Source organism: Micrasema longulum, unplaced genomic scaffold (genome assembly GCF_059751315.1).
Source record: "Micrasema longulum isolate JH-2025_06_02 unplaced genomic scaffold, ASM5975131v1 h1tg001055l, whole genome shotgun sequence".
Lineage (NCBI taxonomy): Eukaryota > Metazoa > Arthropoda > Insecta > Trichoptera > Brachycentridae > Micrasema > Micrasema longulum.
The window spans coordinates 152,399-168,801 of record NW_028278243.1 but is presented as its reverse complement, the minus strand read 5'-3'; the positions used below and the strand labels follow the sequence as shown (position 1 = coordinate 168,801).

Here is a 16,403-nt window from a genome sequence, read left to right as displayed (position 1 = left end):
TTATACCAACATAATATAAAAATATACATATTATAGTAAAACTTTTGAGAGTAATTATATATAGTTTACTTAAAACTTCGATATAGGTTTAAATTTTACCAAAATGTAAAAAGTTGATCAGCGGTTGCAAAAAAATACAGATCTGCTTCCGTATTGCACAATACATGGTGGCTCATTCAAATTTAGCAATATCTCTCTTGGTTTTCTACGGAAATGACTCTCTCGTTCATCAAACAATTGAATAGATATATATTACAAATAGAAACCAAAAAAACGATCAGCCCCCCTCTTCAAGCAAGGTCCTTAAATTATCTCTCCTTTCAATAATTATCATATTTTGTACGTACATTTTTCGAGTTGCCAATAATTCACGAAATCAATGCGTAAAAAATTGAACAGATTCTAATATTTTGTAAGTTCAGGTGGAGTAAGAGTGTCATACTTTTGTAAATTCAAAATAAACGCTCGTTATTTCCAGAATTTTGCTAATAAATTAATATATAATGATAATAATAATCAAAGTTTATTAACAAAAATAACAATAACTTTATCTACTACATAAACACTTAGGTAATAGATTTCTCTGGATTATGTCTAGTCTGCCTAACTAGGTACAACCTGTTTTAAGGCAGAAATTTTTATGCAAAAATAAACAATCACATTACTACCTACTTGTTAATATACTAAACAGTTATACAATATTAATTTATTAGGAATTTATTTTTAGTAAATTTTCCGATTTTTCTCGACCTTAGTCCAGTAACCATTTTTTTACAAATTTGTTAAATTGAATCCGGGTCATGGTTTTGCAATCTTTGGGTAGCATATTGAATATGAATGAAAGTATATTTATTATTTTTTTATATACACAAACATAGTTTTGATAGTAATATAATACCCGGGGTAAGGATATCACATCAGGTCCTAAAATGGTCATAATATAGATATTATCTCGTTTAATACTAATAACTAGAGTTAAAGCATGGCCAAAAATTATTCCGCTTGAAAAATTGGATCGCAATAGTAACGCACCTCTTTATCGATTCTGGAACAACAACTCATCTCTTTGTCTGATAGAGCAAATAGGTCGTAAATTATACAGATTTTGATAGGTGAACTTTTATTTATCTTGCCCCACCTGACCTTATACCAATCTAGATTATTGTACATTGTATGACGTACTTGAGCTTATGCTATTTGACTAAGGATAAAATCCGAACCTATGGAATGATAATCTCAACTTTATAAATGAAAAAAACTATTGAGATAACGTAGAAATTAGCGTGCTCAATGCAATAAAATCATTCCCTCAAAAACAAAATAATCTGAAATTTTCATGTGACTTTTAAGTTACTAAGTGTTTGTATTAATTCTATAAATGAAATTATAAATAATATTAAAATATAAATGAGTTGATAGTTCTACCTAAATGTGTCTTCAAACAATTAAAAAAAAATACCTACTGGAAAAAGTAGTTGCCGTTTATCAAGGTGTAAGCAATCGGAACTCAATTAAAATATAAGTATGTTGCAGTTTCCAAACACCTCTCGGAAGCAAAAAAAACTTATCGCGTGAGAAAATAAGTCATTTACTTGACATTAACACGTAACGGAAATATTGCTTGGTTTTAAATGAATTTTCAATTGTTACGCGTTAAGTTGGATGGGTACTAGCAATAATATTATACAAACAAATGTATAACATATATTTTAAAAAAATCAGATTTAAAAATTATTTTATGTTTTGTCATGTAATTTTTTATTTATTCAAAATTTGATGTATGTGTGGGTTAAATTAAGATTAGTAAGAAACAACACATTCATCATATATATTCATTCTGTTTTTGCCTTTATAAAAATATTAAAATATCTAAATTCCACACAAGTCATGGTCAAAATAGCTTTGTCTTCAAAGGTATTAAAAATAACAATAATCTCCCCAATGAACATAAAACTATTACGAATATATCTATAAATAAACTTAAGGTAAATCTAAAGAATTTTTTTGAACAAGTGTAAAAGCTGCATTAATTTTTAATTAGTATGAATGTATTATTATTTTTTGTTTTTCTTTATATATCCTATGTTTTTGTTTGTTTTTCTTTTTCTCATGTACTTGTATATTCAAAATTATATAAACTTTATAAAATAAATAACTATACTAGTGTTAGTCACTCTCCAAGCACAAGAGTTAGTCTCTTTTTTGGGAGAGTTACAGTTATAACATTTACTAGATGTATAAAAGTAGATTTATTTTGAATGAAAAAAAAATATGTACTATTTATGAAACTTATTATTAAAAAATAAATATTCTTTCCTTGATACCTAAAAAATGCCTGGAAAAAAAGAGAAGATTTATTTAACTGATTTTTTTAACATACATTGGGTGAAAAGGCCTAATCCAGTTTCGGTAATAAAAAGTTGCAAAAGTCTTACTAAAAGCACTTTCTCGACTATCAAAAAATACCGGAAACACTTGCTATGCATAATATCATATACTCAATATGTAGATACTGTCACAGCACAAACTCAATAATGATTCCTTTCGCATTTTCCTTTAGTTCCTTTGACAGGGTATTCTTCGAGCAGAGCCCGTGATCGCGGGTGTAACCTTTACCGAGTAGAGGGAGAGTAATCATACCGCATTCCTTAGACATCGTAAAGATCCTCGGCCAAATTGACTTTACACTGAAATTGCGTATCGTATGGAACCAATTAAATAACAGGCAATTATCCCATTTTAAATCAACGCTAAGAAGAGGGTACATAATGTCGTTCGAGTTTATCGGTTCTCAGCCTGGAGAAAAAATCAAATTAATTCAATCAAAGCGGAGGAAGGTTGTAATTTATAGTGACAGGCGTTTGATAATGCTCTCGTAAAATAAAACGACCGTCGAGATAAATTGAAATGTTCTTAGAACAGGAAATCGTTTTTACGCGAATAAAGATAAAAACGGATAACAACAACAAATTGTACTGACGGAAACACCATATCAACAAAAATTATTCGAGAGTAGCTTAAAACTTAATTTCAAAGACTTTCACCTTGACAAAATTGTTCAACAGAAGGGCTATGGACATCTGAGAATTGTTTTATAAATGATACATTTACAAACGAAATTAAATAAAATAGTTTATTTGCTCATCGCCATCCACAATTTTTTTAATATAAAAGTCTAATAATATAATTTACGCACCACCGATTTAATAAAATTATTTTTTTTAAATGGTACATACAATGTGCAAGAAGAAATAAAAAGTTTTACAGAAATAATCACAGCAGTGAACAATGCATTATGTTAAATATAATATGAAATATAACTTTATAATTTAACTGAATAATTAAAACTAAAATAAATAGTTAAAGTAAAATATTTTTAAAAAAAACCTACAAAAAAGTAAAAAAGAAACTAACATATCTAAAATGACAAATAAAAGATAACAATTAAAGTGAAAAAATCTTATGTTCTAAAAATAAATATAACAAAGTAAAACTGAGAATAATTAAACATATACATAAAATGGCTAGTATTTAGCTAAGTTATAATGAAAAAGAAAAATAATGCTACAATAATACTTTATAAATAATACGTTTTTTGGATCAATGTGAAAGCTTTAATAATTTTAATAAAACCTTTATTTTATCAGTTAGTTGGAAGAAGTTGGAATTTGGCAATAAATCCAGAAATATTTAATTTATATTTATCTCTTTTACGTAATGGGAAACGTTAATGTAAATATATGTATTTGATTATTGTAAAAAAATTGTATTTAGTTGTAATATTGTATTTTAATTTGTTATTAATAAAAAAATGTATGAAAAGAAATAAACAAAAATACGCATCCAAGAGAACAAACTTAAATTTAAATATATACTTTTAAATAAATTCATTCCTTTTCTAAAAAATAACGAGTAACATTTCAATGCATTAACAGAGTTTGTATTGAAAATATCAAATATTTTTTCGAACTTATTTCCAAACCTATGTATTCTAAATATAGGTGAATGCATTTCAAAGAATTGTTACAATAAAATAATTCTGTACTTCTAGTGCACCTACCAGGTATTCGAATTTGAATTGGTTCAAGTAAAGCAGGGCTGTCAATTATTAATTTCATTGTTTTAAATAAGAATAACAAATCAGCTATAACTCTTCGGTCTGACAATTCAAGTAATCTCAATTACTTCTAAGAAAATCATAATTTAAGGCTTCAGCGGGTATTTTTAATTTCTAGTTTATAAAGCGCAAGATATTATTTTGTACCCTTTCAATAGCATGAGAATGAATTAATATACTCAACTATCATAACACCCTTGAAAATTCCCTTCCATGGAACCCTTCCTTAATTATGCACATTATAATAATGTGCTATCAATCGATACGTAATTTAGTTTTCGCAGTTCTCAATACCAACTTTCATTTATTCAAAATTTATTGCATCTGACGGGAAAATATTTTTGAGGGGGAAATATGTTATCGAGATTGAAAATTATTGCAACATATGAGAAAAACATTTTGCCACTTTAGCCAGCTAATGACAGGTCACAAATTTTCCCTCTCTTCTGAAATAAATGCCAATTTCTCAATCTAAACAGAGTAAAGTACACACTTCTGAGGGTGCCAATATCAAGAATGCCTCTAATGGAACAGAATAGATGAGACAGCTTTCTTAGCCTAAAAACCAGTGACGACATGAGCTTCCCATCTCGGATTTCTAACAATGATAATCTTTATGTCGTCAAAAATATAATAGATGAGTGGGTTATGATTACGAAGTACAATTATTTTATAAAGCGTTGCAAAGCGCGCGTGCTTCTCAACATAGTCCAGTGTCGTGTCTGTAATTACTACATTCGGAGTCTGCCGCACGCAAAATACTTAGTGAACAACTTTTTGTGAGCATTTTTGAATATAATGAAGCAAATATTTGGTTCCCATAATTAGTAAACATTCAAATTATAGCCTTAGTTAAGAAAAAAATAGAATATCATGACAGCACTATGCATACAATGTTAGACAAAATATCTCAGCATTTTTGTATTACCTCATATACTATGTAGAATGTCGATCATTAGACATTAGACTGTTTTGTGAGGCTCTATAATGAAATAACCGTGCCAAACTTTCAAGTGATTATTAACTTAAAAGAGTTTTTGACAAGAGGAAGAAATACCTACATAAGTGTTTGCTACTGTTATACCATAATGGTTTTATTATAAAATCGTTGCGTCGTTAAGTATTTCGATTGAAAAATTTAACTATAAACTTGTTATTTAGAGTTATTTGTGCTCTCTTATGAAAAAAAAAAAATTCACCACATTACAACAGAAACGAAGAATATTTTTGAGAAGGAAGTATGGAAATCTAGGCATTAGCAGGACTTCAGATCCGTATTTATTGAATTTAAGTGACCAATTTGCAAAATTATATTTTCGCTTATTAGTATACCCGGAAAAAACACTGTGAGAAATATATTTTTTCTGGTTGTACGTATAATGTGGCTTTAATGGAACTAAATACCCAATTTGTGTAAAGAATGATAAAAAACGAGTAGGTATGATTTATTTTTCTCAGTTTGAATTTGGAAATTTTTGTCCTAGCACGCGGCTATAAGTCGGATTCAATGTCGATATTATTTACATAAGCATGAAATACAAACAAATACGCATTCTTAATATTGAGATACATATTACTTATATTGGTACTATTGTACAGCAGCAGTTAGGTACATTTATTAGTCGGAAAATATCATTATATTTCGAGTGATTTGTTTTGTGCTTACATTTTTATTAACTCATAAAAAATATTTACTCCGAATAGTCTTATTCTGTCAATCTAAACAATTTAGACGTATGCGTCCATGTACCTATATGTATGTGTTATTTACTTTTGGTGAAGATTGTTTAGACTAAGTTTCAAATGTAATTTTAATCAGTGCTGTAGGTACTGTTATACTATAGCCGGATACGTTTTGTTTTCATTTAATTACGGAATAGAATATCTCGTCCCTACTTGGAGTCGGTAACTAAACACAGAGAATTTTATGACCTGGAGGTGGACTAAGTTTATTAACATGAGCTTTATAGTTTAATTTTGCAGATAAATTAGGTACCTAGTAATATTTTTATTGCTTTACCCCGTAATTGAAGTTCCCAGTAAATTTAATTTTACAATTATTTGATGTTTATGGTAGAAAAACAGGAGCCCGTTAGGCTGTTCGTTTAGTTAAAACTATAAAATATAAAACATTAATCCTATATTTTAAAAATAACATTTTTTTGTGCAGTTTATTTTTTTCATTTAATTTTATTTTTTTGCACCACAACAGGCCAGGAGGCCCAATTACAGTGGTGAACAACAAGGCTTGAGAAAAATCACATTTTAATTTTTTGTGTTCTCACCGGGAATCGAACCCGGAACCTTCTATGCGTGAGTCAAGCGTCTTGACCACTACACCACGGAGGCCGCCGAAAATTTTGTTTTTGTTTATTTATATTCATATTAATTTGAACGAATTAAATAAGCTTTTATACACAACAATGTTTGAGTATGTCCAAATGCTTGCAGACTGGCTGGGTTTCCTCCCTAGGGAGTTATTCAAATTTAAACTTATTGCAACAGAGAGGGAAAACATTTTTGAGAGGGGAATATGGAAGTCTAGGCATTTACAGAGCTCATGACCTGTCATTGGCTGGTTTAAGTGGCCACTTTACACACTGTATAACATTCACCATTCTGCCCATGTTTGAACATCCACATTTCCTCAACTCTTCCATATGTTGACTTTTGTAAAGTAAAGGAGCTGAAATCTTTTATGTGCGGTTGAGATTGTAGTTTCGGATGTGACAGGGTTTAAAGAACACCCTGTATATGATAAAGTAACTTTTTGAATGAATGTAGAATAAAATTATAAAAACAACATTTTATTTGTGATATTTTAATACATTAAATTGCAAAGCGCCCTTAAGATAACCATCAAGGACAAGCCTAAATGTATTTTTTAAAAGCGTAGGTATCTACTACCTACTGTTGGTGATGGTCAACCTTATATAATATGATATTAAAATCATATAACAGAAATAATGGTGCAATATTATACTGCAAGTATAAACATCCTGTAAATGCCTAGATTTCCACATTTCCTTCTCAAAGATGTTTTCCCTCTCTGTCGCAATAAGTTTATAGCTTTTACATGTTTAAAACTTTTAATTCAGTATTAAATTGGTTTTTTGGAATCAACTAAGGTCACATACTTCGTAAATAGCTCGATTTTCAAAATAAAATATCTCGTATAAATGTTAAATAAATTTACATTTAGTTTAATGTTTGAATTAATTTTCTAACTAAAATGCCTAATATTTTGGTAGTTTCCTAAAATAGTTAAGGCACTTGGAATTCATGAGTTGTGGAATAATTATTATATTTTATTACATTATTTTACGCGCGTTTTGTTTTCATATCACTTTCTAGTAAAATGAATCAAGTAGTTCATTTTATCTAGGGAGTGTTTTTATGAACTGGTGTTAACAAATAATTTATGTTCAAATGTGGCGTTCAATGCAAATACTAGTTTGTCAGCTGTTAACGACTTCCCGTGTTCGCTGCACGTATATCTATTTATTTATTTATTAAGGAAATCATAGTCTTTATATAAATACAAGGTACAAAAGAACAATTTAAAAAAGTAAGACCAATTACAGATTTCACACTAATTTATTATGAATGCAGGAGGAGAGTGAAAAAATAATTAAATTCTAAAAAAAGGAAAAATATTAAATAATAAGTAAACAAAACGGAGAAGACATTGTGTAGCTCCAACTCTTCTTTCTTCCCTCTCTCTCTGCTTCCATGAACATATATATTTCTTTGTAAAAATTCACAACAAACAATAGTTAATTAGATGCAGGTAGTAGATGAACATATGAATAAGTATAAATTAAGAGTTGAAATTAAAAGTTAAAATTAAAAACAAAAGTTAACGTAAAAATTTAAAGTTTAAATTAAAAGTTAAAATTGAAAAATTAAAACTAAAAGTCAAATTAAAAGTTAAAAGTCAAGCAGGAGATAAATTTAAATTGTCTTTAACAGATCTAATAAAAATATGGTATTTACAATATAATATGTCGATGTCACTAAAACTGTCATTATACGAAATCTGTATTCTTCAAAGAGTGCTATTTTTCATATAATTAGTCATTGAGTTAGGAATGTCGAAGAGTACAGATTGACGAGTTTTACGGACAGGGACTCGACATGAAAGGCCTCTAACAATTTCTGGGCTATCAATTAGGTTATTAACAATTTTGTATAGAAAGCTCATATCCAACATGGTACGCCGAGTTGCGAGATTTTGAACCTTGTGAAAATTAGCGGACTCAGTCCTACTTGAAAATAAAACATAATTTTTGAAATCTAATTGTCTAAGAAAATAGTTTTGAATATGTAGGTACGATACTAAAAGGAAGTACAGTTTCAACCCCTTTTGCTGTGTGCAAGTAAACCTTATTACATCGTACCTGTGAAATTATAGTTACTTAATTACGTGTTATTGTATTTTCCTACTGGCTGCAGCAACGCTCTGCAGGAAAGTGCATTGTGCAACATGTGCATGTGGACTGCACGACACGCAAAATAAACTTGTTTTTCTTACCAGAAAAATATATGAATACCATTTGCATTTATTACACAAATATACACTGCTATAGAAAACCCAACAGTCGTATTAATTATACTAAAAAAATAACATATCTAGCATTATTTAACTAAATTATCTTTATATGGCTCTACATAATAATACAAAATACAGGCTGACGTTGATTGGATATCTTACTATTGCACAACCGATAGGCATGCATGACAAGAAGTATGAATGTGGAAGAAGCGAGGAAATATGTCATAATAGACGGATGTGTCGGTTTATTCTCTCTTAACGACTATTAAAATAAATTTGATGTCTATGTATGTGAACCTATGTTAAAATCTATAAATACGTGTTTAAAAATTATAAAATTATAACCTGGGTAACGGATTCTAACATATCAATCAAACACTATTATCGGTAGAAATATCATGAGAATAGGAGAAAACAAACAGCCGTTCATTGTTAGAAAAAAGTTAGAGGCCGAATGAATACATTAAAGCTACTTTGAGAAGATAGAAACAAGTCGAGCAAGTTTTTAAATTCGGGCCATCAACGGTTTCGTGCTTGCTCTGGCGCGGGCGTTGGTGTCTCTCGTTACGTAGAATGGTAAAATAATCATAGGCGATGGATAATGCTTATTACACATTAATTCTTCGTTCGTTCTCGTTTAATTTATTATTTTTTATACAAAGAAATAGAATGTAATAATGGTATTATACTCTTCATAATATTATCATGCACACATACTATTACGTAATATCTGGATGGTTTTACAAATTAATTAAAGATTAATAGAGTTAAGACAGCGAAAATTTAACTGCAGCAAAGTAAAATCCGTATATTATGTATACATGTTCACAGTAGTGAAGAGATTAGAACGCTTGACTTACACACGGAAGGTTCCGGGTTCGATTCGGAACAAAGAAAATAAATGTGTTTTCCACAAGCCTGGGTATTTTGTGGCGGAATTCATTAGTGTAATTGGGTATTCTGGCTTGTTGTGGTGCAAAAAAAATAAGAAAAAAATATGTATCATTTCAAAATGTCTTAATTTAAGAAAAACAACTAGAATTACCAATAAATTGCATTTTTTTAAATCGATGGCTGCTCTCGGGTAAAAATCCTGAAAAAGACAATCAAATAGAGAAACATCAGCTTCGTAGTGTAATGGTTGACGCATTTGACTACCGGTCATGAGTTTGATTTTCGGGAAGTTTGACACGAAACATTTGTTCTTAAATGCAGTTTTGCACTGAAGTATTATATTGTCCCGATGACGATAAGTTGCATTTATCTTAATTGCGTATTTATATAATAAATTGTTTACGTTTGTGGAAATTTTGTTATTTTACGGCATGTTAATAAAAAAACCAACATTATTTTTCCGTTTGCTGAAATGAACATGTAAGTAAAAATTAATTTATGGATAAAAATATAAAAAATGAATACAATTAGATTAATAAATAAATTCATTTTTTCATTAATCACATAATTGATTGAAATGATTTGGAATTTAACTTCGATTTTATTTGAACTAATACGGCAATTTTATATTGCTCACTTGTTTGTCCTCTTTTAGAATATGCCTCCGTGATATGGTCTCTCTTCTAGGTAGGCCGGATAAATCATATCGAATCGGTGCAACATCGTTTGCTAAGAAAAGTGGCATGGATGATTGGCCTCGGGAGGGGAGACTACACTGACGGAGAAATGGAGTCAATGTTAAAAATCGCATGTCTACAAAAACGTAGAAGTATCACTGACTCCATATTTATGTTTAATTTACTAAATGGCTTAATTGATGTACCACCGTTACTTGGAACAAGTGGTATTCAATGTCCCAATCCGCCGGTTGCGAAATAATAATGTGCTGTTCCTTGATACACAGCACAAACTATGGCTTTCATGCATCAATGTCCCGATTGTGTCGTATTGTAAACTCGAGACAAGATCTAGACTTTTTTGGTGTAAGTCTTTATAGATTTTTAAAAAATCACTAAGATAGACCGGATCTTGTCTTGAGGTGGTAATTTTTATTTTGTCCTATCTTTAATTTTATTTAGTTGTATTTTATTTGATTAGTACCTGTTTTGATTATAAGAAATTGAATTTACCATTGTTAGAATGGATTGCATAAGTCGGTCAATAATAAATAAATAAATAGAAAATAATTGATCAAACGTTTAATTGGACATAATCAAACATTGTTGAATTACTACCTGGTAAAAGAAAAGTATAAAAATTGAAAAATTGTATTCAGGCGTTGCCTAGTAGGTGATTTGGTTCAGCCGGATGAATCTCATCCACGTGATAAAGGTTTCAGCTCTTTTACTTCACAAAAGTCAACAGATGGAAGATTTGAGGAAATGTGGATGTTCAAACATGGGCAGAATGGTGAATGTTACACAGTGTGTAAAGTGGCCACTTAAACCAGCCAATGACAGGTCATAAGCCCTGTAAATGCCTAGACTCCCATATTTCCTTCTCAAAAAATTTCTCTCTCTGTTGAAATAAATTTTAAAAATAATTGGTTAAAACGAAAATAAAATACCATGCGTTAATTACTAATCACAAGAGGGATGATTTTTGTTGAATCTATACATGAATTTTCAACTCTCGCGTGTTCAGGACAACTTTTAATACCTACCTTGACGAACGAAAAAACGAAAACAGAAAATCGCCAAACATCGACAACATATGATTATACTGCCAAAGGAACGCCGTCTGCTCCTTTACCCCCCTCCCTCTATATACCCCCTTTTACCCCTTAAGGACCACCCCCACCACTACACCGGACACTCACACAGTCTTAAATATTATTACTACTTACTTCAGAGTCGGAGTAAAAAAAAACACGAATCTGCCTATAAACTTTAGTATTTAATAAATAGCCAACTTATGTCTGCATATTATGTTATTAGATTTTTTGAAAATTAGTGTAATAAAACAAGTAATACATTTTTATTATTTCAATTAATATATTTTTTACAATGTAATATACGATTTATTTATTTTAACATTAAGCAATGATTTCAAATACGGTTTCATGGTATTGTGCTTCCCTTGAACTACAAAAAAAATCAGTCTTCTAGATCTGAAATTTCAGTTTCAGGATAAAGTATTCAAAATATATAGTTTACTATATATATGTATTTTGCGAAAACGTATGCGATAAGATAATTTTATGTCTTCTGAAAACAAAATACTATTTAAAAACCTGTAAGCGCAAGTAAAACTGCAAAATGCAGTTTGTTAGTCAGAATAGATTCTTAACAATAAACATACACATGCATAAAGGTATATGTACCAATGTAGAATGGTACATAAAACTAAATAAAGATAACTTTTTTAATTAAAATTATTTTCAGTTCGTCTAAATCCTTCTCAAACAAATCATCCGTCCCAAAAAATGTTTTCCTTTTACTTGTATTTTTATTTAAGAAGGTAAGCATGAACAGAAAAAAAATACATTGACTTTCTAATGGCCATAGTTACAAAGATGAAAAAATTAATGAAGGAATTGACTCAGACCCGTGAAAAATAACTATTCTGCAAAATATACATACCAGGAAAAAAAGCTTTGTATGCATAAGCAAAGCAATGAATAACGGGAACAATGTGAATAAAAAATATATGAAATGAAAATATAAAAAGAAACATAGTGAAAACCACTAAACCACGAAACCGGTTTGTCGGCAGGTTTTTTATTTTTCCTTTACAAAGAAAAACGTTGAAAAATTTTTATAAATTTAAAAATTTATATGAACATTATCAAGAACTAAAAGCATACGCATTTTTTACACAAAATTTATTTACAATAATTAAAAAAGATGACTGTGAACGTAAAATAATAATCTATATTGAAATTATGTATCAATGACTTTTTGTTGAATTATTTGAAAAATTCATTTCAGACTCGATTTATATATCGGAAGTATAATAATTTACCATAATATTACAATAATTTTTTGAACAGTTCATTTTAGCATTTTACATACTTTGTAGTTATCAGTAATGGTAATTTTTTATATTTAAAAAAAATGAATAACACACGATCATAGCATCGGTACTTTCATTAATGAAAATAAACAAATAATACATTTTTTGACTAAATATTTAAAAACAATTTAAATATATATTTTAAATCATTAATGTCTATCTGGTATTATCAGGTTATATAAAAGAGTTATGTTACCTAGCGAAATTGACGTATTATTAGAAAAGCGGTAAGATTTCGGTCCTGTTCCTTTTCGGGCTCACAAATACAGTCACATTGAGAGTTACCACTTTCCCACAATTCCAAATTGGGAAATTCAACAATATAAATCAAGTTCAGTCAGCGATACTTTAAAGTTCGTGTTCTTGACTCGATTTACTGTGGTCATTTTCGATAACACGGGGACTCTCAACTGATAAAATAAATTTTATAGGGTGGGATATTTTGATAATTCGGACATAAAATATTCTGCGCGTCGTGATAATTTTCACAGATTATTTATCTCGTGGTGCGGCGCTTTTAATCGTGCACTTGTTACTGGGTTCGGTTTCTTACAAGAGCGCTAGAGTGGTGTTTCATAGTAATACACATTTAACCGTGGCTAGTGTCTCGGACTCACGTCTCAAAGGTCCGTGGTTCGGATCCCACTCTACCCCTACTTGATTCCATTTTCTAATAGTGAGTTATTTACAACTCGTTGAAAATGGCCCATAAAATGAAATATTTGGGTAAATCATAAGAACTCAAATATTTATTTTATAAAAAAAAAATTTTTTTTTTTGGACTGTCGCTACAACTTTATTGAAAGATTGAGATTCCTGTCTTCTTGCAATAAATAATTATTATATGGTGAAATTGATGTAAAAATGTAGTGTCCCATACAAAGGGTAAGACGTACAATTATAATTATTTTTACAACTTTTTGCTAATTATTTTTGTCTGTGGGTTGTCGAAATGTGCTCCTCGTAATGAGCTTAGATCATGGGCCAAGAAGCAGAGTATAATTTTCTGACAAAAAGTACCTGGTCAGCATCATGCGCAGGAACTGATAAAAGGGTAATCGCAAAGTTTTGCTTTTGAGCTTATAAAGCTCAGCTGAAATCAAGTGAGGGTTGTCACTAGAGCCCGCCCAGGGCACTGCAGATTGAACAAACACCGTGCTAGAATGAACCTTTTTTGAAACTTCTAGATGTAGGTTCTGCAGTGCAGATGAGGAAACAGCTATACACATTCTATGTGAATGTGATGCTTTACATCATAAAAAGAGCCGAGATGTTAAAGAGCTCGCCCCCTACCTAATAGCCCGATACTTTACGGATCTGGGCTTAGAGGGGGAGATTTGGCAAAATGTAAACTCTCGCCTTCCACACAGTAGCCAGGCTCATAGACCTGGGCTTGGAGGGCGGGAATTATTCACGGCGACCCGTCACAATCTTCACAGGCCGCAGTGACGTCAGGAGCTTGTATAGCACTGACCCCCACCACTAAGAATAAGGTATTTTTGTTGCCCAATAGACATACTCTTTATATCTCTGAATTATGTGTCTGCCTAAACAGGTGAAATTTTTCTTAAGGCCCTTGTAGCATTTAACTTATTTTCCCAAAAAGAAAATAAACTGACAATTTCAATTTTTTTTTTTAAACAGAATTACTTCTTTTGTTATATGAAACTTTTGTTATTGAAAAGTCGTAAATAAACACGTTCTTTAAAAATGGGGTAGAGTGGGATTCGAACCTAGGACCTTTGATACGTGAGTCCACAACACTACCACGGGACCACAACCTGGGTCAACATATTATATTATTTTCTTCAAAGAAATGTTGATTTGATGTCATTTTCCTACTCGAACCATTTTTTCCATTTATGTATCTATGTAGACGTCCATATTATCATCTCGTCTCTTGATACCTATGTGTATTAATGCTCACCTTGGAGTTTCTTCTCGGTCTCCCAGAACTTCTGAAGCTCGGTGAAGTATTTGTCTAGGATGAAGACCTTGGAGAGCCCCAGAGTGGCCATCTCAGCCCCTGGCCTTCCACTACTCCCGCCGTGTTCCCTCCAAAACCAAACAGAGCCTTTGGCCGCCTAAAGCCTGACGATAAGTTCACTACCACCGAACATCTCGAAGCACGGATTCGATGCACCAGACATAACGATAATTCCAATATGTGTTTGTTTACTTTGACTGTAAGTTACACACCATACTTTGGGCACAAGTCACGATGGGAACTCACGCGTCACGCACTGGACACGTTTACAGCGAACTCGCGCTATGAAAAGACTAATTCGAGAATCGAGTTGTGTGTATTGTCTTCCTTTTCTAAAGCGCTTTGCCGGGCTTTTCTGTCTCTTTCTCTACAGAGATCGTTTGCCTTCTTGAGGCGGCTCTACACGCTGGCCGACAAATTGGTCAGTACGCTGGAGCGTGATTTTCAACGAAATCGCTAAACCGGCCACACGTCGGGGAGTCGTTCTGTATCTACTTGTACGAGCCAATATGCAGACGTCAAAAGTGCACAATCAAAATCTGGTTGTTTGTAGCATACTAAAAGCTAAGCCAACGTGTGAACGCGTTCACCACCGTTGAATACCCGGCAGCAGGCGGATCGCGCGTCAGCGCATGTGTCAGTTTGTGCGCCAGCTCTGCCAGCCACAGATACCTTCCTCTACACGTTTGCCAATACGGATTCGCCAACGTATTGGCCAACGCCTCGTCCAGCGTGTAGAGACGCCTTCAATTGATTTGAAACTTTGCGTCCTTTCTATAACAAGTTCGTTCAAATAAAAAGCTCGAATTTTAAAACACCGAAAAAGCTTTTATTTTGAAGATATTAGAGCTGTTTTGAATTATTCATAATTATAATATTTTGTAAATGTGTCATATAAGGTCTGCGGAAGGATTTTTACAAAATAATAATTTTGGGAGACTCTCTTGTAGGTTTTAAAACATATTTTTGTGAAGGCTTTACGGCGCACTGTGGCGTTAGGATATATGGAAAAGGTAATGGATTATGAGGATTTTTTTTTATGACTACGTTCTTGCGAAATATTTTACAAAGGTTATTTAATAAAATTTTACACGCAGTACTCGGGTACCTACTTTTTTTTAAGAATATAAAATGTTCTAGATGCTAGTCGGTATACACAAGGTATATTGGCTAATATTATAAATTAATTGAACACTCGATATTTTCCTTAATGTTAAAGTTTTACGTAACTTTTTTGAAAGGTCTACAAAAAATATAAATGAAGATTTAAAAAAAAATCTAGAGCACTTAAATGGCGCTTTGATTGAAAGTCTTCATAACAAGGTTTTGCGGGATAACTTTTTTTACAGATATAATGGTGTATATACGCGTTCCTGGACCAGACTAAGATTTTTCAAATTTCTATTTATTTATTAATATTGATTTATTTTAATAGTAAAATAGCACATTTTTTTATTTCATTAACATAAACGGCAAATCTGCCTTTTACAAAAAATTATAATATTAACATATTTGGCTTAATATTTTTTTCCTTTTTTTCCAAAAACATGAATTTTAAAAACAAGATTTATATGTTTAAAAAAAATCAAATCAATATTGTTGTTTATTGTTGTTCTTGCAAAGCCGAGGCTTGTCTCCGGGTTACATAAAAAAATTTATGTAAAAGGTAGGTACAGAGTTACATAAAAAGTGAAGAAATATTTATGTGCAGATTCATTTGCTCTTTTTAAAAGTTTTTGATGATTTTAAAAATGCATTTAACTTTATTTCCTTTC

The 16,403-nt window shown here is 31.0% G+C and overlaps 1 protein-coding gene across 3 annotated transcripts in view; it reads right to left on the bottom strand.

The window, feature by feature from the left end:
• Positions 1–16,403, bottom strand: part of dachs (unconventional myosin-IXb-like dachs) — a 141,148-nt gene that overhangs the window by 62,813 nt on the left and 61,932 nt on the right. For 2 of the 3 annotated variants that reach the window (XM_088233083.1, XM_088233084.1), the window contains exon 1: positions 14,569–14,923. The exons of the other annotated variant lie outside the window; for it this stretch is intronic. In XM_088233083.1, coding sequence (XP_088089209.1) covers positions 14,569–14,659 — 91 coding nt within the window. In that variant the 5' untranslated portion in view covers positions 14,660–14,923. Of the gene's footprint in view, positions 1–14,568; positions 14,924–16,403 lie in introns of those variants that run through there. 3 annotated transcript variants of the gene reach the window in all.